The sequence below is a fragment of the Cyrtonyx montezumae genome, unplaced genomic scaffold (assembly GCF_038088225.1).
Source record: "Cyrtonyx montezumae isolate F1298 unplaced genomic scaffold, pur_monq_1.0 scaffold_10, whole genome shotgun sequence".
Lineage (NCBI taxonomy): Eukaryota > Metazoa > Chordata > Aves > Galliformes > Odontophoridae > Cyrtonyx > Cyrtonyx montezumae.
This window is the reverse complement of record NW_027071826.1, coordinates 50890692-50916014: the sequence shown is the minus strand read 5'-3', so window position 1 is coordinate 50916014 and position 25323 is coordinate 50890692. Positions and strand designations below refer to the sequence as shown.

At 40.5% G+C, this 25323-nt stretch overlaps 1 protein-coding gene across 5 annotated transcripts; it reads left to right on the top strand.

Annotated features, from left to right (window-relative positions):
- The first annotated feature begins 244 nt into the window (after window positions 1–244).
- On the top strand, window positions 245–25229 carry BTBD10 (BTB domain containing 10). Of its 5 annotated transcripts, none has more exons than XM_065755360.1 (9): window positions 1635–1689; window positions 6395–6553; window positions 17446–17639; window positions 18403–18688; window positions 20138–20240; window positions 20705–20825; window positions 21847–22044; window positions 22650–22760; window positions 24120–25229. In XM_065755360.1, exons 2-9 carry the CDS (start codon window positions 6453–6455, stop codon window positions 24428–24430), a joined length of 1425 nt encoding a protein of 474 aa, XP_065611432.1. In that variant the 5' UTR covers window positions 1635–1689; window positions 6395–6452; the 3' UTR covers window positions 24431–25229. The 5 variants fall into 5 exon arrangements, with proteins under 5 accessions (XP_065611433.1, XP_065611432.1, XP_065611431.1 ...); XM_065755359.1 differs by lacking the exon at window positions 1635–1689 and adding an exon at window positions 4618–4775; XM_065755361.1 differs by lacking the exons at window positions 1635–1689; window positions 6395–6553 and adding an exon at window positions 245–266.
- Window positions 25230–25323: the final 94 nt, after the last annotated feature.

Genomic DNA, 25323 nt, shown 5'->3' with positions numbered 1-25323 from the left:
CCTATCCGGTGGCGCCATAGCAACGGCCGCCTCGCGCCGCCGGCCTCCCCTAGCAACGGCGTCGCCGCGCACCTCGCCCCGCCCCTGCGTAGTCAAATCTCGTGAGAGCAAGGCGCTCCCATCTCTTCCTCAGCGCGTTGCTGGGGCTCTCGCGAGAGGCGACGGTTGCCGGGCCCCAGCTCGGCGCCGGGCGGAGGCAGGGTCGCGGCGCCGGGCGGAGGCAGGGTCGCGGCGCCGGGCGGAGGCAGGGTCGCGGCGTCGCGCGGGTGAGTGGCGGCAGGACTGAGCGGGGTCGGCCCCGGGGGGGGAGGACGGGCGGCGTGCGGGGCGGTCGGCTCTCTCCTTGCGGTCGGAGGGAGCGGGCGGCGGCGGCGGCGTGCATCTCTGGGCCGTTCCCGCGGCAGGGCCGGAACGGTGCGTGGGTCCGCAGGGGCGCTGGGAGCGCGGCAGCTCCGTCAGCATCTCCGCGGGCGGAGCGCGCCGTGCGTAGTTCGTTTCGGTCGTGTGACGGTTACCGGTGAAACTACTGGTGCAGCTGCCGTGACGGCTGCGCCCAGGCGGCGTGTCGCCTGGAGCTGCCGGGCAGCTTCGTGTGCCTCTGAGCGAAGACTTAGAGAGATTCTGTGAAGTAAATATCTTTTTGAAGCCTTGTTCCCCGTGTAACCGCCTTTTGTTTACAGAAAAACCTCTCTTTTTGCGGTCGAGGCGTCCTTGTACAGCACTGTGTCGCAGCTGCCCAGCGTTGCATGTTTTTCCCTTGAAGTCGCTTTTGTTCCTCGCTTTTGCGTTGAAGTCATATTCCTTTTATCTATGATGTCATAAGTGTCACTCCAGAGCTCTTTTCTTTCAGAGTCCGGATCCAGCTCCATCTTGGGCCTTTCCCAGGGCCTTTTTTGCCAGCTGCCTGGCTGCTGTTGGAAGCCATGGATGAGCATTGCTCTCGGTGTCCCTACCTGTTGGCTGGCTTTTACAGGTCCAGCGACATGCTTTATGCTTCCCAGTAACCTCTTGACTGTCACCTTTTGTTCTTATTTTTGTTCATCTCTTTGTGAATCATCTTGAGTAATTTATTTAAATAGTGCTTATCGCTTGCTTCAGCCTTTCCCAAGAGCATACTCTTCAATTTGCTGTTGCGTTAGATGGCCCAGAAATGCAGTTCAAATTGCCTCCACAGTAATCACAGTTCTTATCCTGATGTTTCACGCTCATTTTCTTCTTCTCTGAACTAAAAATCCATCCCTGTGTCATCTTGTGGACATTAACTTGAACTCATGTAGCTTGAAAACAAGCACAGCCAAAATGAGCTGGGTGGGTTTTGACTACTTCTCTTTAAAGAAAACCATTCCACAGCATTTGTTTTGCCATTCTGCCATTATGGGTTTGTCTAGCTGTCTTTCTTGCAAAATATCACAGATATAATTTTTTTTTGCTCTTCAGATAAGTATATCTTCTTTATCTTCTGTAATTACATATAGCCTTGTCCCATTTCTGTCTCAAAAACTCATATTCTATGGCGTCCTGTCTGTGATCATCACTGACATCTACTTATGATGCTGTTTGAGACTGTTATTCTGACAGATTTTTCAGCATATATTGTTTGTTCTTTTACCCAGATTTTAGTGCCAGGATGACAAGAATCCAAAGCTCCTATCACCCGTTGAAGCTTGCTTTTCCTTTTTAGGCACTCTGGTATTTAAAAATTGTTAAATGGCTCACCTGTGGTTGACACTGCTTATTATGTTAGTCACAGATGTCATCACTGTTGGTTTTTCTGCCACCTGGTTTTAATTTGTGTGCTTTCTTTGGTTGCATGCTTGAGATTGGGGCCTCCTGTATGTGTACAGAAACATTATATTTTCATTATGAGCTGGCATTTTTCAGTATGGCCTTCATTAATAGCATTGCTTGAATCTTGGCCTAGTATTGTTCATCAGTAAATATATGTAGCTTTTATGCTGGTGGGCCACAGGGGATGGGGAGATTGCAGGTGCATGAAGTTAGGTTCTGCTGCTTCTGGTCCTGCAGTGCTAGCTAGTGTGCTTCTTTTGTGTTGAAGTAGCTTGGCCTTCTCAGCACTATATATAGTGTGTATGTTTATATATATATTTTTTACAGATAAATCTAGGCTGGCTTTACTTACTGGATCTGAATACAGAAGGGGTAAAAATCTCCTGCCTTCCACTTTGTAGGCTTATGATATCAGATAGGTGTTTATAGTTCCTGAAGGGAGTGTGACTGTGAAGTCTGCGTGATAGTCACTGAGCACCTGTTACTCACAGTGCTATAGAAATGGAAGTATCAACTTCATGTGACTGTTTTTATTGATCTGTGGTTTTTGTTTGCTTTGCTTACTCATTAAAAGAAGCTTGACCTACTGGCTGAATGTCAGTGCTGTATTGCAAAGGAAGTTTCTGAGCTATGCTTTCAGCAGTATAAGTTTGATAACATTACTGTGAGGAGGATTTACAAAACTACTGTGGGTGTGAGTTGTGGCTGCTGTCTGCTGTGGTTTGCAAGAAACTGACTAGGCAAGTATGGATTTCCATGATAGACAGTGTTTGCAAATGTGCTTTGAATTGCATTTCTGAAGAAGAGTGTAATATCACTGTGCTGGCATTTCCAGTATATCTTACTTGTTAGCTAGTTTTGTTAATACTTTGACTAGAGGTGGTGAAAAGCACTGTCACGCCACACTGGAAGTCTGAAGCATCTCAAGTTTGGAGTTGCCTTATCACAACTGATGCCAGGTTTGGCAACTTAGCTACTGGATCCTTCTGATTAACCTCATTCAGCCTTACAGAGTAGTTAGCTGGGGAAGCCTGGTTATAGCTGATGAGCTGCTGAAACCTGTTTCACCCGAGTAAAACTTTGACTGATGTTTAAATCTGAATAGCTGTGAGTCTGTGGAGTGTTACTTGTTAGTTATTTTAATGGTGATTTCTGTATTCCCAGCTGGAGCAGTCAGGTTATTGTTAACACTTGTTGGATAGAAAATGGCTTCTTGGGTTTCTGCCTCCAAACTTTAGGGTTATTTTAATCATTTTCTTTAGTTAGAGTGTAGAGTTCTGCAGCCTTCTGAGTATCCTCAGTAAATGTAATCTGACTGTCTTCAAAATTTTACTTTGTCTTTATAGCCTCCGTTTCTTAAATTAGGGATGAGTTTAGCTTCATTTGATGTTAGCAATTCTAAACCTGTGCTGAAAGCTTTGTAAATCGAAGGTCTGCATCTTGACTTTAAGCAGTACTGCTTTTCAGAGTTTGTTTGTGCTAATTTTCCAGCATTGGGTAAGAAATTTGCTTCTGGAGAATGGCTTATTAGAATGGCAACAGCTTAGCTGTTATGTCTGTGTTTTGTGATATACTCAGGGTTTTTGATCTAACTTTCCTTTGCTTTTTTTTCTTCAATGTGTTCCTGGTGTGTTTTCATCATTGCTTATGTTTCAGGTGAAGTTGCTTGATTTCATGGGTGATGCTGTGTGGTATTTGGGGCAGTGTTCTTCAGCACTTTTTGTATTACACCTGAATGTTCTGTAAAGAGCATTTGCTTTAGTACATACTATGTATATCGTGACAGTGTGAATCTATCCCCACTCCCCTCCCCAAAAAATTCAACTGTGGTTCAAATGAAGCTTTTTTTCTCTGGATTTGCAGAATTGAGTGAATTTTCAATTAGAGAACGCTGTATCGATACTGTGGACAAACTTAATGACTTTATGCTTTGCTCTTATTTATGGCTTTGTGCGCTTGCAAAATTTGAAATGAAATTGATAAACACATTTGTTTATAATCAGCTTAGAAGTACTATCAGTAACAGTCAAGAAAAAAATATACTTGCTTTATGGCAAAGTATTTATTAGAGAAGTATTAGTCATAGCTCCTGTTGAGTAGAGTGCAGCAAAGATTGTTGCGTGTTTGCAGTGATTTTTCCACGTAAGGCTGGAAAGTCTGTTGGGGGGGGGGGGGGCAGTGTAGTTTAGTCATTTCTGCCCCTCTGTGTCATCTATTGTTTGTAGCAGCTTAAGTGTGGTGCTGCATAGCAAAAGAGGTTGTGGAATTGATCCTACTTAAAGCATCCTTTTTCTCCATGTCCGTGTGAAACTACACCCTCATGTTGACTGTTGTCATTTGCATTTGTGGAAGATGTGGAGAAAGCAGCCAGTGTGAGACAACTTCAAGTGGCTTGAGCATGTCCTTGCAGCTGCAGTTCTTTTAATAACAGCCCATTTCAGCTTTGGCATTGGACAGATATGTAATTCATATGCTGGTTCTTAATCCAGTGAAGTGAATGACACATTGCTGCTGGGACACAAACGCACTGCTCCAGAAAAAGCACCTGGTGTGGTCCATGTGTCTGTAAAACTGTAGATGGAATACAAGTGTGGAAGCAAGGTGCTGGTGAGCCTGCCTCAGGTGCTTGGCAGTAGGGAGCCTTGGTGGGTAGCCTTCCCAGCAACTGGCTGTTGCTGCCTTGTCAGGCAGAAAGTGCATCAGTGGGCAGGTAATTGAGTGGTTCTGTTTGGAGAATGCTCTTTGCTTTTTGTTCTAAGCTTTCTTGTTCCCAAGAGTAGCACTTCAGAGAGAGGGGGGAAAAACAAGCGCCTTGCTGGAGTGATTCGGTCTACTGAACACAATTTGTTTCAGTTCACAATAAAATGCATCTCTACTTTTGTTTTGTGCTTGAAGATGGTACCTGCTGTGCCTGAACTTTGAGTGATGGCTGCTACAGGAACTTGCTGCTGTTCTGTAAACCAAGCTTCCTTCCCCTGAGCTCCGTAGTAATGATCATTCCAGTCTGAAGTAGGCTGTAGACTTCTTAAATACCTAAGCATACTTGATAAGTGAGAACAAATGCTATAACCGTCTACGTTAATTTGTTGTCACATGGTGTCTGTGCTTTGGTAAAGCTTTGGTAACCTGAGTTTCCAGGTAATGCACAGTGAATGCTTGTTGGGGCGTTTTGCATGAGAAAGTTGAGTGCCTGCTGTAACTTTTAATGAAGTGCTTTTTTTTCCTTTCCTAACTTCATATGGACAAGTGACCTTAGTTTCCTCATCAAAGTGTATTGGATTATAGAAACTGTAACAGGAAAAGGAACAGCCTTGTGTTGGAGATTGTAAAATGCTGCAGCTTTAACATTGTAAGTCTTTAAGCAGCTGACTGGTGCTATGCAAGTCAATGGCGCTGAAGTCAAAAGGTTAAGCAAGTATCTAAATTCTTCTCATAGGAGAAAGTAAGAGCTTTACAGGGCATGCTATAGATAATTTGTTCACTTATTTTAGCTGCCAAAAGGTGTTTCAACCTGGGAAATAGTATGAAATCTGTTTACTTTTTTCCGTGTTTAGTTATAACAGAAATATTCAACTAATGTTTTTAAGTGACTTGTTTTTTGCCATTCTCCTGTGATAAAAAAGAAAATTGGGATCTAAATATAGCTGAGAGCTTTTCTCTTTCCCTGACTAAAATGTCTATCTGAGAAGCTACAGAGTTTTGCAGGAAAAACTCTAGTTCCTTTGGGACTTGCTTCCAAAAAGGATTTAGTTGCATGGAGTGTAATGGAAAGATACTAAATATGGGGGTGGGAGAATATTATGTTTCTATAATGTTTAATCTAAAATGTGGCATCTTATTTATCTGTTCCTGGATTTTTCCAGGTGCTGTAGAGCCATCAGCTGTTTACTTTCTGCTACTTCACCACTTTTGTTAGCAGATTACTATATACAACTGTCTTGACAGAAGTACCACTTCTTGGTATGGCTTTAACACTAGATATTTAGGATTGGCTGTTTTGATTGACAGAGTTAACTTATGTATGAAGTTTAGCGGGTATTTAACAACACTGAATCTCAGTTGAAGTAAAGATTATAATGATTTCTACTTTGCAATGTATTTGTCTTTTCTGCAAAACTCTGAAACTGGGCAGGATTGAGCATTTCTAAGAATTGCTGTTGATCCCCTTTTGGAGTAAAGACTTGGATAAAACTGTTAATAGTAATGTTCTCCTTTTGGGCAACCACTCCCTGTAAAAGTGTTGGTTTCCTTTCTACATTGGGGTCTTTGGAATTCATCCATTTAGAGGAAAGCTGTGATGTTTGCTTCATGCTTTATAACCAGCAACTTTTCTCTTTGGTCATGTTGGAGTTAAGTGTGGTAAAACTGAATCTGTTTACCAAAATTCATACAACTACATTCCTTACAGCAAAAGCTTTTTAGTGCAGGTATCAGTAAAATGTGTAGAAGATAATTGCTGTGTAATGTCCAAGTCATGCTTGAGAATATCTTATGTCCTATGATTTTTATTTTAAGGTATGAAAACTAATAGCACTAAAATGTGCATTTGTCTTCTGTTTTCCTATGTGGCCTATTTTAAAAGGTAAACACTGCTCTCTTAATGTAGGTTGTGAGTGCTGCATGTGTACTTTTGAGAACAGTAGTGTGAGGAAGCTTGCAGTGGAATGGCAGGACGGCCTCATCCTTATGACAGTAACTCCAGTGATCCAGAGAATTGGGATCGGAAATTGCATAATAGACCTCGTAAGCTTTGTAAACATTCAAGGTAGGTGCTGCATACAATCTATTGCATCTCACAACTACATTGGAAGCCCATTCTAAGGGCTGCTGTATCTGGTTGTGGCAAGTCCTGTCATAAATTCAGTAGTTTTTTTTTGGACGAAATGCTACTTGACTGTTTTAAAAGATGCTTCTGAATGTGACTGATTTGCCAGCTACCCCTATCTGCATTTGCGTTTGTTTTGTGGTGTGTGCTATCTTTGTCTCAAACTAAATGCCTTTTGTGTATATCTGGACACTCAACCAGTACCTTGACATGTGGGATGCTTACTGGGATTTACTTCCTGTTCATCACTTTTTAGCTGGGTACTCTATTAAGCAGCATACTTAAAATACTTGCAACTGAGTCGTGGTGATGATTAATATTTGCTTGCATGCAAATGTCACACGTTCTAACATTCTCTTTGTAAAGCTGTTTGTCAGACCTTGCTTGTTTCTGCTACCCCTACTGCAAGAATGTTTTCTAAGTAGTTTTTGAAAGCTTAATGGAGTTAATAAGTGTTTTTCCAGCATCAAGCATTCCAAAAAATGATCTAAGCTGAGCTATTATTGCTAGTACCCAGCAAATCTGTGTGGAGAAACACAGTGCTGGAAATATGTATAAGCATTCAAAAAAGTTCTTTTGCCTTTTAGAAGTGCTAAATATAACTGAAAACATCTGTTAGCTAGCTAAAGTTGCTAGTTTTTTATGCTTTCCCATTAGAAGGATTTTAGGAAAAGAGCTGAGAACATTCGATAGCAGCATCTTAATTCATGTTCTTATTGTATGGATTCAGATAAACCGGACTCTGGTGTTGCCTAAATTCTGCAAGCAATTAATATTGTTTGTTATTGTCCTTTCATTAAATCTTGGATAATTGGAACATCCGTAAGGCTGGAAAAATGAATGCTGTGGTAATTAAAAGGCTGCAGGGAGACCCATGTAATTATAGGCCTGTTAGAGATGGTACTTTACAGTGAATAATGGAGTGGTTAATGTGGATCTCCTGGTCAGTATGGGCCTATGAAATGCAGCTTTGTACTGCTTCTATTTTTGTTAAGGTTAGTGGTAAGTGGTTGGTGCGTGCTTCTTATTTAGGGTCAGAATGTGGTGCAGTATTGGCTAACAAGCAGTGTAGTCATTAGAGGGCGTTGTGTGTGAATTGAGGACTGTTCACTGTCAGTGTCACAGTGTAATTGCATACATGTGATTCACTGCTGAGTCTAGTTTGTGGTGCTCATCTGCAACCCCAAGCTGCCTCCTGTGACTGGTGATCTGCAGTGCAACCTAAAACTGATATTGGGTAGATGGCAAATGAAGGAGGGAGTAGTAAGTAATAAGAACTTGTTAATATCACATGTCCTGAGCAGTCTGGTAAACCGGGAGCAGTCAACCATGCATTTTTAATATTAATAAATGTGAAGTTAAGCATTTAGGAACAGAAAACATAGTCCACTTCTGTAGACTACATAAAATGTCATTGCTGGTCTTGGTTTTTTAAGGAATGGGCAGGAGTTGTAAGAAGCTTTGTCAATGGGCAGTTAAATGGATGTAAATCTATAGTGATGTCACATGATTAAAAAGGTTAATGCGGACAGGAGTTGACTTGAAGTCTATAGCATGTGCTTTGAGAAGATGTGGATCACTTCATTTAGTCTGAATTCAAGGTTCACTCCTCAAAAGGCATGCCACTGAAATAGCTGCAGCTGAGTTAGGTGTAATTCTGGCAAAACATAGTGGGTGTTCTCAGCAAAATGCTGAACAGCCAGCAGTTTATAGAAGCTTTTATTACATGGGGTAGGGGGATAGTATTTAAAGTAACATCTTTTTTTTTTCCTTTTTTTTCTGAATAATGTAGATTCTGTTTGGAAAGCTTTGTGAATAAGAAACCAAGTAATAGTCTGAGGTTATAACAGAGTAAGGAATGAATTAAGGGGAAAATAGTCTGTTACCTTATTCCTTTGAGATCCTTGATTACTTCAACAAATCAAGTTATTGGAAAATAGTTTAGGCTTTTAAATAAAGTACACTAAATAATCTGATTTTGTGCGGCTGTTTGTAGACATGTTACTATAATTTCTGACTTAATGGACACTTCTTGAGAGAAATAAACCTGAAAAAGGCAGTGTGAGAACAGTGCCTTTGAAGACAGATCTTAAGGGTAGAACTTGAAGAAAATGGCTTCATTGCAAGGTTTGTCTACTGCAGCCTAATTTGCTTTGTACTTTCAAAACGTGCCTTATTGTCATAAGAGAAAATACTCCAGGTTTTAAAACTGTAATAATAAGAACTTCATAATTAGAGTCTCGATGAGGGAGTATTGTTTAAGATAGGTGTTTAGCTTGTCCCTTCTTGATGTTTTGCAGTGTTTAATCTACCAGCCCTGGCATTCTTAAAATAGCTTAAATAACTGTGTGGACTTGTCGAAAACAGTCCATGAGTGTGAAGCATCCACCTGTGCGTAAGGTTTAGTTTGTGTGGCAGCAAGGAGAACTGTGGAGCCCTGCTGCTTTCGTGGCATCATCTGCTTGATCCAAAGGACTTGTGCAGAACCCTCTGAGGGGTGCTCATATTTAAGTCACCCAGCTTTGTGTGTCTTTTTCTAGACTGAGAATCAGCTGTAATTTTTTAAACCTCTGGCAAGTTGCATTGTTTCCTTTCCTTGTCCTCACTTGTTCTGAGATGGGAAATGTAGCAGAAAGCAAACACCCAAAATGTAATGCAAGTGAAAAATCAAAGGATCTTGATGTGGCAAAATTGTGTGGTGTTAAAGCTGAGTGTAGCTAATGATACAATCTGTCTTGTTTGTCCAACCTCTTATGTAAGTCTTTGAGATGGTGCTTATTCCAGTAGCTAAAATGGAAGAAAATTTATGGGAATCAGTGCGACTGAGCAACAGCAAGGTTCAAGTAAAGAGTCCTTAATATTTTCTTTGATAGGTATTGCTGTTCTGTATTTTCTATTTATTTTTTTCTTTAGTTGTTAGCTTCCCGTGTTAGTTTTCAGCTTCCAGAGTGCTTTAGTTGCTGTTTGCAGACTTAGTTATAAATTCTGTTGCACTAAGAGTTCTGTCTAGAGAAGTAGTGGAAAAATCTATCTGAAACTTCCTTCCTTACTTAAGATTTCTCCTGAATCTTTGCTGCTCTTCTAGTCCCATTTGGTATTTCTGTATTTGTTCACTGTTTTTAAGTACTCTTAGATTTGAAATCCTGTTTGCTCTGCTGCATGAATGAATGAAACATGGCTGTGACATGAGTTTTTCATGACTCTCGAACCTCTTGAATCTTTAAAAATGTTGAATTAGAAAAATTTTCCAGAAATGTGAAGTTACAGTGCAGATGGTGAAGGTTGAAAATTCTTTCTGGCTAACTTTATCCTCTCCTGCGTGCAAAAATATATTCATGAATTCTGAATGAATGTGCAACTTGCCTCAGCATTTTTTTAAGTACATGAAGCATCCTCAGAAGTTTTTCCATCATCCCTGCAATGGTATCAGGATGTATGAGATTTTCTGCTGCAGGACAGATTTTTTTTGCTCTTACACAATTTCTGCTACTGAACGTTATTTAGGATGCTGCAGGCTTCATGCAGGTTTAAGTGTTTGAATGTGAGTCTTCTGAACCTCCAAGGATAACTTTTAATAGATGGACATACTTTCCAGTCCCAAGGAAGAGTGCTAAGATTGAGTTTCTTTAATTTAGATAAGTAAATTAAAAAATAATAATGCCCCCTTTTGGAAGTGGGGAAGGATTTGCTCACATGTGAGTAAAGTCAACCTGTTTTCTTGTACACAGATGATGTATTTGAGTAGTTTGACAGAAGTCATGAGGTGTGGCTGTGTATTTATGTGAATTCCTTGCTGCTTGAAAAATCCCTTTGGCAAAGGAACACATTGTAATCTGTTTTTTCCTTTCTAAAATAGAGCTGAATTTCTATGAAACATATTGGTGGTGGTTGATAGGGCTTGCTGAGCGTTGAAGAACTTTGCAGCCGGAAATGTGTTTCCAGAGCTACTGTGTTGAACAGAGGGGAGGTTCTGTAGCACTCCCCTGTTCAAGTAGAAGATCTTGTCCAAGGGTTTTCTCCTGGGTGACTGAGTCCCATCAAGCTCAGACCTGGCTGCCAGACCTTACTTCTGCAAGGCCTCAGTGGTTGCATGCCCTGACAGGCAGCTTTGGAGGGTGATTGTAACTGGCTTATCTGTGACATGTTCTTGCTACTTACACTGGAATAAAGAGGAAAAAAATCTGCTCTGATAGAAAGATCACTTGTAGGGAACCAGTGCTGAAAGAACCAGTGCACATTTACACTTTAACTTGCTGGTTGACTCTGTTGCTGGAGGGAGGAAAAATGCCTGCGACTTTTCCAGCATGCTTTCTATATGGCTGCTTATAGCCATGTTTTCCATGAATTATTTTGAAGAAATAGCTTACAAGACTGTGGTGGCTCTTCTGCTTCTGGAAGGTCGTTCTGTGAACCCTCAGGAAATGTTAAAAGCAGAAGGTTCACTGGCTCGAGGAACTGAAATAGTGTATGCTTCTGCTGCCCTGCATTTCTCTTCACAGATCTTGTTTCTTCTTTTTGACTCTCTCTAGCTGAGAAGTGTGGCAGGTATTTCCTACTATAAACTTGCTGTGAAAGGAATGCTTACAGCTTAAAACATGGTGCGTGTGCTGCCTGTTCTCTAGAGGTTATTGCCATACCTGCTCATGAGCTCAGTGAAAGGTGAATTCATTTCAAACATAGATCTAGGCAGACTTGTCTGGAAGAAATCAAATGTCCTTGAAAACTGCATGAGTTTGTGTGTTGTGGATGATGATGAACGTGAGTTATGTGACAAGCAAAAGTTAGCAATAACCTTTTCAGATGTCGGCTTTCAGCACACAAACACACAAGCTGGCGAGACCAGAAATAGCTTCGCAGATGGTGCTTGGCATGGCAGCGAGCAGCTCTCCGCTCGGCGCTCCTCGTGCTGCCTGTCACTCGCATTGCCCAATGGCCGCCTGGGGATGCGAGACGGCGAGTATGAGTTGGGCTGGCAGGAGGCGGCGGGGTCAGACGTCAGGATCGCACTACGCATGGCTGAGTCAGTGGCTGCGTGGAATTGAGCTGAATTAATAGCTAGAGGGGGTGCGTCTGTGAATGGACTGTGGAGCTGCGATCTCTTATCCTTGAGGGGGAGATGATGGAGGAAAAAGTAAGGCTTGCTCGTGCTGCGCTGGACTACTGAAGTGAGGATGGAAATACAAAATATGCTGAACTTAACAAGTAATGCCAAAGGATGCTGATCTGGCTTTCAAGGCTGTCTTCTTGGAAGGAACAGAATTCCTTTGTGCTCTGATTCCCAAATTATTTCCGTGCTTTTGTGTTTCTTCCCTGATAGATACAAGAGAAAGGTGCGTATGTGTCAAAAGGAATAATCTATAGGTAATGCTCTAGAGCAGAACGAGTAAAGGGGAGGGTACTGTCCTTTGTGTGTACCGGTCAATTTACATGTCTGCTGACAAAGAACAGGCTTAGGGGGAGGGAGGGGGGTGTAAGCGTTGTGTAAGTCCTAGTGATAGGAACAGAGCAGATTTGGTTTTATCTTAAAGCCTTGCAGAAATGATGCTGGTACTTACTGTATATGTAAAGCTCTTTATCAACATTCTACAAGTGTTGATTATGTGAATCATCCTAGGGAAGGACTGGATCTAAGTTCGTATGTGAAGAGGAGTTAGTTTGTTTATGGTCTAGAAGATAAAGGGTGAAGAATAGGGGTAAAATCTTGACACATATTCCAGTGCTGCATCTTTACATTTTACATATAGATTTATTGCTTTTTTTATTAGTTTACCACCATAATTCTGTAGACAAGAGCCTATTTCACAAATTGTGTTTTTATTGGCAGCATTCAGTAGGATGCATGCAAACTTTTTGTATTGGAATACACGCTAATTGTTTTGGCAGTGAAATTAATTCAGTTTAATGACTTCTTTTAGTCATTAGTAATATATTCATAGCAATATGTTAAGTATGAAGACAAATGAAAGCTCATCTTCCACCGATGACTCTGATGTATCATTAAATTGAAGAGCTTTCTCTTTTTTTCAAGAAGCTCTTCCTTTACTGCAGAAATACCAAGCATACCAATATGGCAAGTGTGCCATTTTAATGGTACTTTCTTCTTTTACTCCATATTAAGTAGTCTTCCTTAAAGCCTTGAGCTTATTTGGTTTTCTTTGTGAGATAGCTGCTTTTAAAGGAAATGCCTCTTCCATGTTACAAAAGCAGACTTGCCTTTATCTGTGACTTAGTAGGAAAACAAACTGATTTACTTACCTAAGGTACTTGAATGTGTGCAGTGCTCTTGTCCCAATGTTCCTATGGAGCCAGGAAAAGCAATATATTGAATTTCTGTGAAGGCTGTCTCAGTACAACAATATTCACAGGGCTGCCTTCTTTCAAGGTGATTAACAAAGCAAGGCAGCATTAACCTTTTCTTGGTAAACTTCTGTGAACTAGCTCTAGGTAGTCTACATGATGGGTTTTTTTCCAGCTTAGTTTAAAATTACGTGCTGTATGTTATTCAGCATCTAGGAGAAATATTTTGCTTAGATGCTGCTTTTGTGCCTCTTGTGCCCAGAGCTTCCAAGGCGTGGTGTGCAGATGTTAATCATCGGCTGGGAAATAGATTGGAAGTTGCAAAAATTTCCTTTTAGAGAAATAGAGATCCGAAGCTATAATCAATATCTTGGCAGCTTAAAATAATGCACTGCACAGAACAACCTTTACTGTTGTAGTCTGACATTACTAATTATTAGTGTGAAAGCCAGGTGCTACATAAGACCAGTGGCTTCCTGGCAGTTTTAATTACCAGCGTCTCACTGGTTTAGGGAAGTACTGGTGTTGATCCTCGGCTGCCTAAGTGTCTGAACCACAGTGCTCGTTTGTTCTTTCAAGTAGGGCTGCTCTGCTTTTGTTTCCTCTTTCATCGGGGTAGTAGCTGCAGTGACACAATGGAGAGCTCCCTACTTAAGCGCTCGTTGGGCTCGTGTGCATTATTGAGGACAGGCTTGTTACCTCCAATATCCAGCGGCAGTTAGGACTTCATCTGCAAGATGTACTGGCAAGTCTGTTAGCAGCTTGAAAATCATTATTTTAAAGCTATGGAGAGACAGCAAGTGTTTTGGTCTAACTTATTTAATTCCATTCATTATTATAACAGGCTTTGCGTTGCTGCGGAGTTTTTTGCATTTCTCCGTTGAAACTGCCTCCTCTCCCCAGTGGCTTTGTTGTGAGGGGAAGAAAATGATAATACAAATCTTCTATTGGGGGAAAAATACATTTAGTAGTCTTGATGTCTTCATACTTTGAACATTTGCAACTTCTTCTACAGCCTCTTAGGAACAAAATATGTCACAACTTGTCCTTTTATGTTGTAGCTCCCTTTTTTGGGGTGATAACACCTGGTACAGTGACACAGCTCTCCAGGTCCCTTTCTTTATGTTCTTTGCTCTACACTAAGCAAGGCAAATGAATGAGTTTAAATTTGAACAGTGTTGTCCTGCACTGGTAGTCTAGTAGTATTTATCTGCATGCACATGCTGTAGAGCTACGGAAGTACCTGACAGAAGCCTGAACATCTTCAGTGGATCAAAGAAATACACTGTATTTCTTCTGTGTGTTGGGATTCTACAGCCATGAGTTGTAAAACTGATGTTTACCAGCTGCTGATAAGAGGAGGGAAGGTGCATGATTAAATGGTGCTGTCTCAGAACCATGGAATGGTTTGGGTTGGAGGGGATCTTTAAGATCTACTAACCCCGCTCTGCTATAGGCAGGGACACCTCCCACTAGGCCAGGTTGCTCCCAGCCCCGTCCATCCTGGCCTTGAATGCTTCCAGGCAGGAGACATGCACAACCTTGATAGGCAGCGTCATGGTTCAGTATCTCACTGCCCTCACAGTGAAGAATTTCTTCCTAATATCTAGTCTAAATCCACTCTCTTCCAGTTTAAAGGCGTTTCCCCTTGTCCTGTTGCTAACTGCTTTTATAAGAAGTCCCTCTCCAGCTTTCCCGTAGGCCCCTTCAGGTGCTGGAAGGCAGCCCCAGTGGGAGCATGGGCATGTGGCCAGGTGTCTAGCCCTCCCTTGCAGAACTCTGGAGGAGGCACAGTGCTGGCTGACTCAGGGTTGCTTCCTGTAGCACTCGTTTTCCTCCTGAGAGAGATTATTAACCAGGGCTCATCCCACTGCTACGTGAACTCTGAATCACTGCTTTGAGAGTAATGCGGCTTAAGATAGTTTGCTGGATTGAGAAACACACTTATAATTGCCTTTCCTGTTAAAGGGCAATTTGTGCCTATGCTGCCAAAATACATGATAGGTTCTCATGTCCTCGTAGAGGTTCGGTTTCATTTTCTCCTGTATTTCCCTTAGTTAAAGAAACTAGAGCACTTTAACTGTTGAGAAATAAGTACTTATACATTTTGATAGCATAAAATGCAATACACACGTGACTGTTTCTTGTAGTGTGGCTAAAAGCATTATTAGGGCTAGGATTGAAATGCTTTGTTAACAAAGGGTGATCACATGTGGCTTTATCAGGATATGCTGAGATACTTTGTCACAGGACTGCTACATGCACATTTGTGTGGTTGGTTGCTATCTGTGTATAGTGCTTTGGGGACAGAAAAGCTGTGACCATTTCTTGGGTAGTTCGGCTGTATGTTATTTATCAATTCTCAAGGATAAACAGGGCTCTTACTTTGGTTTTGTATTAGATTTTAACTATGGGCTACGAATTGGCTATTTCTAATAGTTTTGAATCATATTTCATACCTGCTTAGATGATTGTATTTCATATACACTAGTATATGGGTAAGAAAAGGTGCAAAGGTTTTCCTTAATTGATGCCTTCAAAAGGGAAGCTTGCCCATCAGTCTTGGAAACTTCTGCATATTTTACTTCCATGATACTGAATTCTATTCTCTAAATTAGAGGAGCAAAACTGGTAAGGGGGTGCATTAGCTGTGCTGAAATGCTATACATCTTTACCCAGTCAAAATTACACTGAAGGCCCTGTGGTAAGTGCTGCTTTATTGTCATGGGTATATTTCAATCATCTTAATTCTTGGCCTGCAAATCTGAGTGTTTCCAGCTGTGAGCAAGGCTTGCCATTGTCTTGCCTCATTCAGTAGACCTTTGGCTGACTTGGCAACTTTAAGATGCATGTCTTATTGCAGCATATTTTAAGCTTGGCAGGAAACAGTATTGCAGTAGATTGTCTCTGCACCAAACTCCTTCTTTATCAGTTATAAGCTTTTTCTGGGGGGAAAGATTTGAAGGAAAGGCAAAAGGATATATTTAGTTTTGTACTAATACCCTTTTGAGGCCAGTTTTAGCACTCACGTAAACTACTGAAAATATCATATCTTTTTGTTCTAGCTTACGTTCCTCTTATCAGTCACTGGTACCTGAAGCTGAAACATGTCATGTTAGCTGCTCACTTCTTGGTCTAGTCTTGTGGGGAAGCCTGGGGAGTTTTTTTTTGTCATGACTTTTAAGTAACTTAAGAGGATGTTCTGCTCTACTTGCTTCTACAGTTGGTGACTTTGAATGTTGCCATGCCCTTCTTAGCTAGGTCCTGATTCTTACTTCTTGTTCTTGTATTCTACAGCACTCCTAGCTGTCATATTTAAGGTAGCTGGGTAAGCTGAGTGATTTGCAGGCTGTGAGCAAATGGGGCATTGAGGCTCCTGTGGGACATGGTGACCCATCTGTGTCAGATCCTGTAGCTGTCCACACTTCTGTCTCAGTTACTTCGTGCCTGGGGCTTTGTGAAAGTTCCACTGTTGAGCTTATTTCTTATAAACAAGGAGTGTTGTCGTGCTTGTGCTTAAATGACAAACAGCAAAGGAATTAAGAATTCTGGTGGGGTGCAAGGGCACAGATGTCTGTTCGCTCCTGATATAAAATCGTTCTAAAGAGTACAAATGAAAGGCAGAAGTATTTTCAGTAAAATTCAGCGGCTACTTTGCATGTTGCTGTTTAAATTTTAGGCCATTTCTGAGGACACTGGACACAAACTAAGAGGCTTTGTTGATAGCTTTAATAACTAATTGCAAAATAGTATCAGACATAGGATCTTTAATTTAGGAAATGTAATATAACCATAGTCTAAAACAACATCTTAAACTGCTAATTTAAATTTGCTAGTTTGAAACAAATGTCCTCCTTGGTACTGACAGTGCTGAGTGTCTTATCTTTGATAAATATACATTGTAAGCGCACTGTCTCAGTTGTGGTCTCTTACTCTATTACTCCTTCTGAGAGTAAGTGACAATTTGAAAAAGAAAGCACTGAAGTAAACTCATGTCTGGTGTTTTGATGTATTAACTGGTGTAAGGCTGACCTCCTTTGTAGAGGGCAAGCTGCAGAAGACAAGCAAACCCTAAAGAAACCACTGAGCAGCCAAGTATATTCTAAAAGCCTGTACTTTTGATAAATGTTTTCCAATCTGGGTTTTATTGGAAAAAATAATCCCTACCTTTTGATTTTGTAGTCAGTTACAACACTTTACAGTGACAATCCCAATAAAATACTCAGTTATACTGGGCTGACTTGTTCTGGGAGGGACTTTTGTGAGTGTGGTTTGCCCAGCAGTCTCCAACTGATCAAGCAGCATCTCTTTGTAGATGATGCAGCAGTAACCAGATCATTCTTGCTGTCAGCTTAATGTTCCAAATCATTGATTGCATACATTTGTGAATGTAAACGTGAGTACAGCAAAGGAAGAAAATGGATGTGGGTAATACTAATCTTCCGTTTACGCTCCATGTATATGTCTTGATGTCTTTGAAATTTGAATGTATAATGTTTCTGACACTTTGGAATGTTGAACACTTCTGTTTCCAGCACCTCATCTCGCATTGCTAAAGGAGTAGACTGTGTAAAAATGAGCCTCCATGGTGCAGCTGGTGGACATGAGCGATCAAGAGACCGACGCAGATCAAGTGACAGATCTCGTGACTCCTCCCATGAAAGAGCAGAGTCTCAGCTCACTCCATGTATCAGGAATGTTACTTCACCAACGAGACAGTACCATTCTGGTATGTTCAGATATTTAGCTTTTCGGGATTAAAATTTTTAAGCTTAATTACCAGTTTGTTAAAGGAACACAATGGAACACAATAGAAAACATGATTTTTGTTGTCATAGCATACATGTTTCTTAAATGTGCCCTTGACTTGGAAATACCTTTTTTGTTTAGGTCATAGCATTTATATATTCTTACATGATGATTCTTATTAGTATGAATGGCAAGAATGATCTAGTTTCTAATTGATGAAATATTTTCTCTTTACTTAGTAGGCTTTGGGTATTTAGCATTAGAGAGGAAAGGCAAGCTTTCCTTTTTTTAATCTGACTGACAAATTTTTTTGTGTACTGTAACACTAAATACAGATTGTTATACATAGCTCTTCTGTTATGTTGAGCTATTTTTTTTCTAATGGAGACTTTGGGGAGAAAAGGTAACTTTGGTATGAACCTCTGGAAGTTCAACAAGACCAAGTGAAGATTGTGCACCTGGGTTGGGTTGATCTTTGGTGTCAGTACAGTTTGGATGGTGAATTGAGAGCAGGACTTAGAATGGTTTGGGTTGGAAGTGACCTTTATGATGACCAAACAGTGGAAACTTCAGGTTTTTATGTAGTTACTTTTGAATATTCCTTTAACTAAAATTGCTTTTGTTGAATGAGTCTATCAGTTTGCCATACTGTGTTTCTGGGAATACATAAGCTGTGTATAACTCATGTAAAACTAAAACTTTGTGGTTTTTTTCCTTCTCCCTTCACCTCTTGCCATCTTAAGATCGAGAGAAAGATCACAGTTCATCTCGACCAAGCAGCCCTCGCCCTCAGAAGACTTCCCCTAATGGTTCCACTGTTAGCATGGGGAACAGCAGCAGGAACAGTAGCCAGTCGAGTTCAGATGGAAGCTGCAAGGCTGGTGGAGAAATGGTGTTTGTGTACGAAAATGGGAAAGAAGGAGCTCGGAATGTAAGAACTTCTGAACGGGTAACGCTTATAGTGGACAACACCAGATTTGTTGTAGATCCTTCAATCTTCACTGCACAACCAAACACCATGTTGGGCAGGTTTGTATCTTTTTTTCTTCTCTTACCTGTAGAAGAGATTAATTTAGTAGGTGTATATTTTTTGAAGATGAAAAGCTTTAAAAGGCTGTTAAGCTCTTTTGATCTGCTAACACTTGATGTTATCACTTGATATTATCAATTTGGTAAGGTCTTGAAGTGAGAGTTCTCTGCTTGGCTGAGATGCCAGTGAGTGTCTTTACGTGGAGACAGGAATTTGCAAGTAAATTAACACTTCATATGAGCATAGGAAATGCCCTTGCTTCTTGCTGGGCACCACTTTACCTTATGCATCTTCTGCTTCATAAAGCAGATGAGAGCATAGATGTCTTTCAAAACGACATGGAGGACAGCTTGTAGGTATTTTTGGTGAGTGTTTTTTTCTTAACGGACCTGTCCAGACAGCATTCAAGCTCAGTTTTCTTTTAAAATGCTTTAGAACAGGGGAATGTTAAATGTGCATTACCAGTGTAACGTGTTAGTCTCTCAGCAAAGAGAAATATTGAACATGGACAGTGGTTCAAAGTTCCCATAGTTGAGCGTCATGCTTAATGCAGAAACTGTAGTAAGCAACATATTTAGCATGTATAGTAGGTGGGAAAGAATTCTGTAATGTAATTTCTTGGCTACTGAATGTTTTCCCATTAAAATTAGACTTTTTTCAGCCCTGAATCTCTTAACATTTAAATACATATATATGAAGCTGTTTTCCAAGATGTAGATTATATGTATGCTGAAACAATTTCATGCTTTAAATCCACACTATGTGGGATAAATATGACGTTGGTACCCTGTTCTGTGAGAAGCTGGGAGTAGGGTTACAAAGTGCCAAAAAAGCTCATTTGTGAAAATGATAAGGAAAATAAAAATCATCTTAAGTCAGTTAAAAAAATTGATGTAAAGCATTTGTATGTTTCTTATAAAGACATAAGTACATGTAAATGTCACAAGTTGGTGGTGTTTCGGGATAAGGTTTTGTGGTGAAACTTTCCTTTTTCGTGTCAGCCTCAAAGGAAATGGTGTTGGCTAATGCACCAGATCTTTTTTTGTGCGTTGCGAGTTGTTCTCCCTCAGGGATTGGTTTGAGGCATGAGCTTATTTTATCTTCCGCTAATTCAAAAGTAGGATAATAAAAATATGGAAATGTTCTAAAATGCAAGCTATTTATAAAACCATTTTTCCCCAGTGTCAGCTCACAGGTCACTGGGTAGGACCTGCTTAACTAGAGTGCACTAGGGAAGTAAGAGAATGGCTTCTTGGCCTCAAGCCTTTATGCTGTAAGACTTCAATTTTCTTAATGTTTTGGCTTGAAAAGTAGTCAGAAAATGTACATCAAATTTGATGTTTTTGTACATTTAAAGGTAAAATGGTCAAATTTTAAGTTCACTAAAAACACCAACGCCTTAGTAAGGAATTCTAACTAAATTTGTTTGTTTTTTTTTTCTTGGGCAGGATGTTTGGATCAGGCAGAGAACATAACTTCACACGTCCCAATGAAAAAGGGGAGTATGAAGTTGCGGAAGGAATTGGGTCTACTGTGTTTCGTGCAATTCTGGTGCGTTTTATGGAGGAAAGTACTAAAAACAATGTTTAGGACAAGCAGTGTAAATATTAAGAAATGTGAAGTTCTTTATTTAGCTTTAATTGGGTATTTTGATTTAGTGGCTGGAATAAATACTAGGTTTTGGTATTGTTCTCTGGGGGATTGAATCTTGATATGCAGAAGTAGAATATCCAAAGCTGAATCAAGTGTATGTAAAAGGGGAGTATATATGCAACAAAATGATTCATATTAATAACTGTTGCTTAGAAAACGATTGTTACCAGTGCTTGCTGGTCTGAAAGCAGCTGTCTCAGAAACTTGATGAATTCAAGGATAGTAAATTCATAAAATGTGATGCATATTGCTCTTTTTTGTTTTAAGAGTTTGTTGTGGGGAAAATAATTCTGTTTTTGAGGCTGAAATGTAGCTGTCAACAAATGTTTAAGTGTGTTGTTCTGTTTACTGTATTATTTCAGGATTACTACAAGACTGGAGTGATACGCTGTCCTGACGGGATATCTATTCCTGAATTGAGAGAAGCATGTGACTATCTCTGTATCTCTTTTGAGTATAGTACTATTAAATGCAGGGATCTCAGTAAGTATGGACTTTACTAAAATGACTTGAATTGCACAGGCTAACTTAAGCAAATATCTGAAGAGTTAGTTCCAGAGATTTCCTTGTTGAAGTAAGGAACGTGTCTGATACTTGAAGAACCAAGTCTGTCCTTTTCTCTTTCAGTAGGTCTCCAAAGGTGATGGATATGCAACTTTTGAAAAATGTTTTAGACACTGAAATGTGATATTCAAATATTTTAGAGCACTAGTTGGCAGTACTAGTTAAACTGCACTGATTCCTTTGCAGTCGGGGTACACTAGCGTTGTGGTATCTTGTGAGAGGGAACGTAAGTTACTCAACTCCCTGTCTGTGAAAACTAAGCCACATTGCTAGTAAAAGCAGTAGAGAATTGCTGGTGGTGCATTGTGGCTCTGAGCATGTAGTATATGTCCAGAGTGTGCCTTCCCTGGGTGCAGCCAGCCCTTAAATGACCTGGCCATGTCACTGGGTGCTGTGATTTTGTGATGGCTGTGCAGTTGTGAGATACCTACAGGGCACCTGCACCTTCACCAGCAGTGTCGCGGCCTCATGGTGCGTTCCTGCTGAGTCACATCTAGTGTGCTCTGTCCTTAGCAGGATGATTTCACAGCTGAGGATTTGAAGAGGCTTTAGTTTTAAGCTACTGCTTATGGAAAGTGGGTTGCATGTGTTATTCCTCCAACTACAGGCTTAAGTAGTGCTCTTTAATAGTGCTTTCAGGAGACGCAAGAGGAGTCTTATGTCCAACTGCCAAATGTTTAGGAGTCTAAAAACATTTAAGTCCACTTGAAATCACACCACTGTCTACCCAGTGTAACGTGGGTACCTGCATGACGTTGCTATCAGCTGTGGCTTATGGTAAACATCTGTTTAAGATCAGTACTTTTTCTGACTAATGAACTAACAGCCTCTTTACAGCTGTCTGCAGTAAATAATACAAAGCAAACGGTTTTCTTGCTCCTGCCCTCATTTCTTTGCTGAACTTTAACATGTGCCAATGCTTTTTAAAATGTCGTTCCAGGTGCTCTTATGCATGAGTTGTCAAATGATGGTGCTCGCAGACAGTTTGAGTTTTACCTGGAAGAAATGATTCTCCCCTTAATGGTTGCCAGTGCCCAAAGTGGTGAGAGGGAGTGCCACATTGTTGTGCTGACAGATGATGATGTTGTTGACTGGGATGAAGAGTACCCTCCGCAAATGGGAGAGGAGTATTCCCAAAGTAAGTTTACTTCCATTGTTTCCACCTAGCCACTCTGTAGCAAGAAAACTGCTCATCTTACTTATGTATATGTGAGCACTCTTAGTTAAGCCTTTACTCCATCCAAATGCTGCACAAAGACTTTGCTTCATTCAAGCATGTTACATTCAAGTCTAATTAAAAAGAGGAGCTAATTTTTACTTTCAGAAGACATTTGAGAGTGCTGACATTGAACAATGCCCACCTTTAATAGAATATGTGCAGGAATTAAATCTTAACAGAAGAAAAAAATTTTCTTTGTTGAGGATGCATTGGAAGTATTTAGTGTGGTCTGTGGGTTGCATTACTGTGTTCCTAAATCCAGCAAAAAGAAAAAACTAACCAAAAAGTATTAAAAACTAAACTGGTAAGAGAAACAACCAGATACATATGACTAGTTTCATAGTCTGCCACTCTTCTGATTTCAGTTTCAGATATTTTGAGGAGTTTTTAGGTCTATTCTCACTCCTTCTGAAGTAGCTAGTAGTTGTATAAAATAGGATAGGTAAGAAAGATAACAGAAGTTTATTTGTAGAACTAGAAGCTGAGTTATTGAATAGTTTTTTCTCATTAAAATGTACTTTCAGTTATTTACAGTACAAAGTTGTATAGATTCTTCAAATACATTGAAAATCGAGACGTGGCCAAGTCTGTTCTGAAGGAAAGAGGGCTCAAGAAGATCAGATTGGGCATTGAAGGTAAGGCTTTATGGTCATCTGTACAGTTGAAGATACAGGAATTGATTCACCTTGCAGGGGATATTACATCACTGATGGTAGATGATAGCATGGCTGAGGGGAGTGGTAGCCAATAAACAACTGGTCCAGCTGGAAAATCTAATTACGGGCTTTTGGCTGCTTCACAAGACTTACATAGCTGCTGGAGAGTTTAAGGAGTTATTTAGGTGGTTGATATCACTGTAGGACTGCATCTCATGCTATTTCCCTTTCAGTTTTCATACAATCTATGTTCTTGCTGTATTTCATTTCAAGTAATGAAATACTTTTACAGCTTTTCCATGTTCTGTTCTTGGTCTGTAATCTTTTTCTGGGCTCAAAACGCAAGTCTAAGTTGCATCCAGATTTTTTCTTTCAGGAAATGCAAACTTGTTAAATGGATTGCTGAAGTGCAAAGGAAACTTGATCTGAAATAAGCATCCTGTATGTTGAGGAGGCTGATGGGTACAAACCTCAGCTCTGGCACTGCAGGAGACAAGTACAGTCAGTTGGCCTGGACTTTTATCATGGGTGTAACAGCTGGGTTGCTCTGGATTTCTTTTTATTTCTGATTGTTGACCCAAAGGTTTAAAAATCCTGCCTTTGTCACTTGCTCATTTCTTGTGTTCACACTAAGTTGTCTTGGTTATGTTTGTATTTTGACAACCAAAAGCAAAAGCTTTGACTGCTTGTGATCTGTAAAATTAGCTCAAGTGAATAAAGTGTGAGCCTGATATGCCATTAAACTAAATGAGAACTGTTTCAGTCTGTAATGGTGGCTTAGTAGTAGATTATCTTGGTTTGCGTTTCACTTAGTCCAATAGTTGCCCTTTGTCTAAATGCTGATACCATGTAATGTCCAACTTTCTAGTAAGGAGAATTGCTGCGTAGAGCAGAGGGGGAGAGGATTGGTCTAAAACTGGATTTTCTTAACTGGGGAAGCTGGGGGGAAGCTGAGATGAACTGGTGCGCTCAGATTCTGTTTAGGACCTTGAACCACAAATAAGAGTAACAGTGCTCTCCAGTTTTTGAGGCTTTACTTCGTGCTTTCAAGTCAGTGTTCAGAGAATAAATGACTGGCTTTGCCTATAAAGGTGTGGAGGGTCTTCTTGGGAAAATATCTGCATCGTTGGTAGTAGCATCACAGGCTTTTTCATTACAGCTTGTGTTGTCCTTGCTTAGGTAATGCACTCAGCTGTGCTGTTCTGCGTGTTCATTCTGGCTGCTGATGGTGAACAACTCATCTTCATTATGCTTCCACGTGTTCTTTGTACTGTTCAGCTCAGGGCTTCTTTCACCAAAAAGCAGTGTTAACTTCTGCTGTACTCTGTTCTATTGTAGGTTACCCTACATACAAAGAGAAAGTGAAAAAGCGGCCAGGTGGAAGGCCAGAGGTGATTTACAACTATGTCCAAAGGCCATTTATTCGGATGTCATGGGAGAAGGAGGAAGGGAAGAGCCGGCACGTTGACTTCCAGTGTGTGAAGAGCAAATCTATCACAAATCTAGCAGCAGCGGCAGCAGATATACCCCAGGATCAGCTTGTGGTAATGCATCCTACCCCCCAAGTAGATGAGCTGGATATTCTGCCTATTCATCCTCCACCCAGTAACAGTGAGATGGATACTGAGGGACAGAACCCTCCCCTTTGATCTAGACTGTCACGAAACAAAAGCATGCTCCATTACAACGACTCTGTACTCAACTCATACTACACTGCAATTCCAGTTTTCTCCATTGTGTAACGGTGTTTAGGATACTGCAGTATGGACCTTTTGGAGAAAGCCCAAGGGGAGTCTGATTGTTCTTGAAAAGGTACAGATAAAACATCCTGGAGTCACAGTTACGTACGTGTCATTGTTTACTGGTTTGTGACTTTGGTTGTTTGTGTGCTGGACTGTCCTCGCTGTTAAGCCCATCAACACTGACGGGGTGCCAGGGGCTAGTGTGTGTTCAGCGCTGTTACACGGGGGTTAGAGTGCAGGATTTGGACTTGATAGTAGCACTTTACAAATGGTTGACAGGTGGAATTTCAAGCCATTTTTTATAAACGTATTGCACAATACTAACAAAGTGCTTCTATCAAAAGTATTAATTATAAATAGTTTTGCTCTGAATAGATCGACCCTTCTAAAGATATTGCATACGGTTGAGCACAAAACTACTTACCATTGGGTTTTTGGATTGAGGAAGTGATTCAATTACCCACACAACACCTCGTTGAAGTTCTTTGGTGAATTTTTTCACTTCTTTGCAGCGTGAGCCGTGTTCAAAAGTTGTGAACAAGGGATGGGGGCTTTATCTTAAATTTTGCCTTACCTTACTATGTTCACAAGTATTTATTTACTAAATTTTTCATGAGTGTCCTGAAATAGGAAAACGCAATGGTTCATTCTTCATTTATTGATTGTAAACAAGTTTTTCATGCAAATAAAATTTCCATTATTTTAATGGGTTTGAATTAACTGTGAATGGGATTAAGTATACGGAGGAGGTTTTTAAGTTGCTTTTTTGCTCCTTTCAGGCTGGTTGGAGATTACTTTAG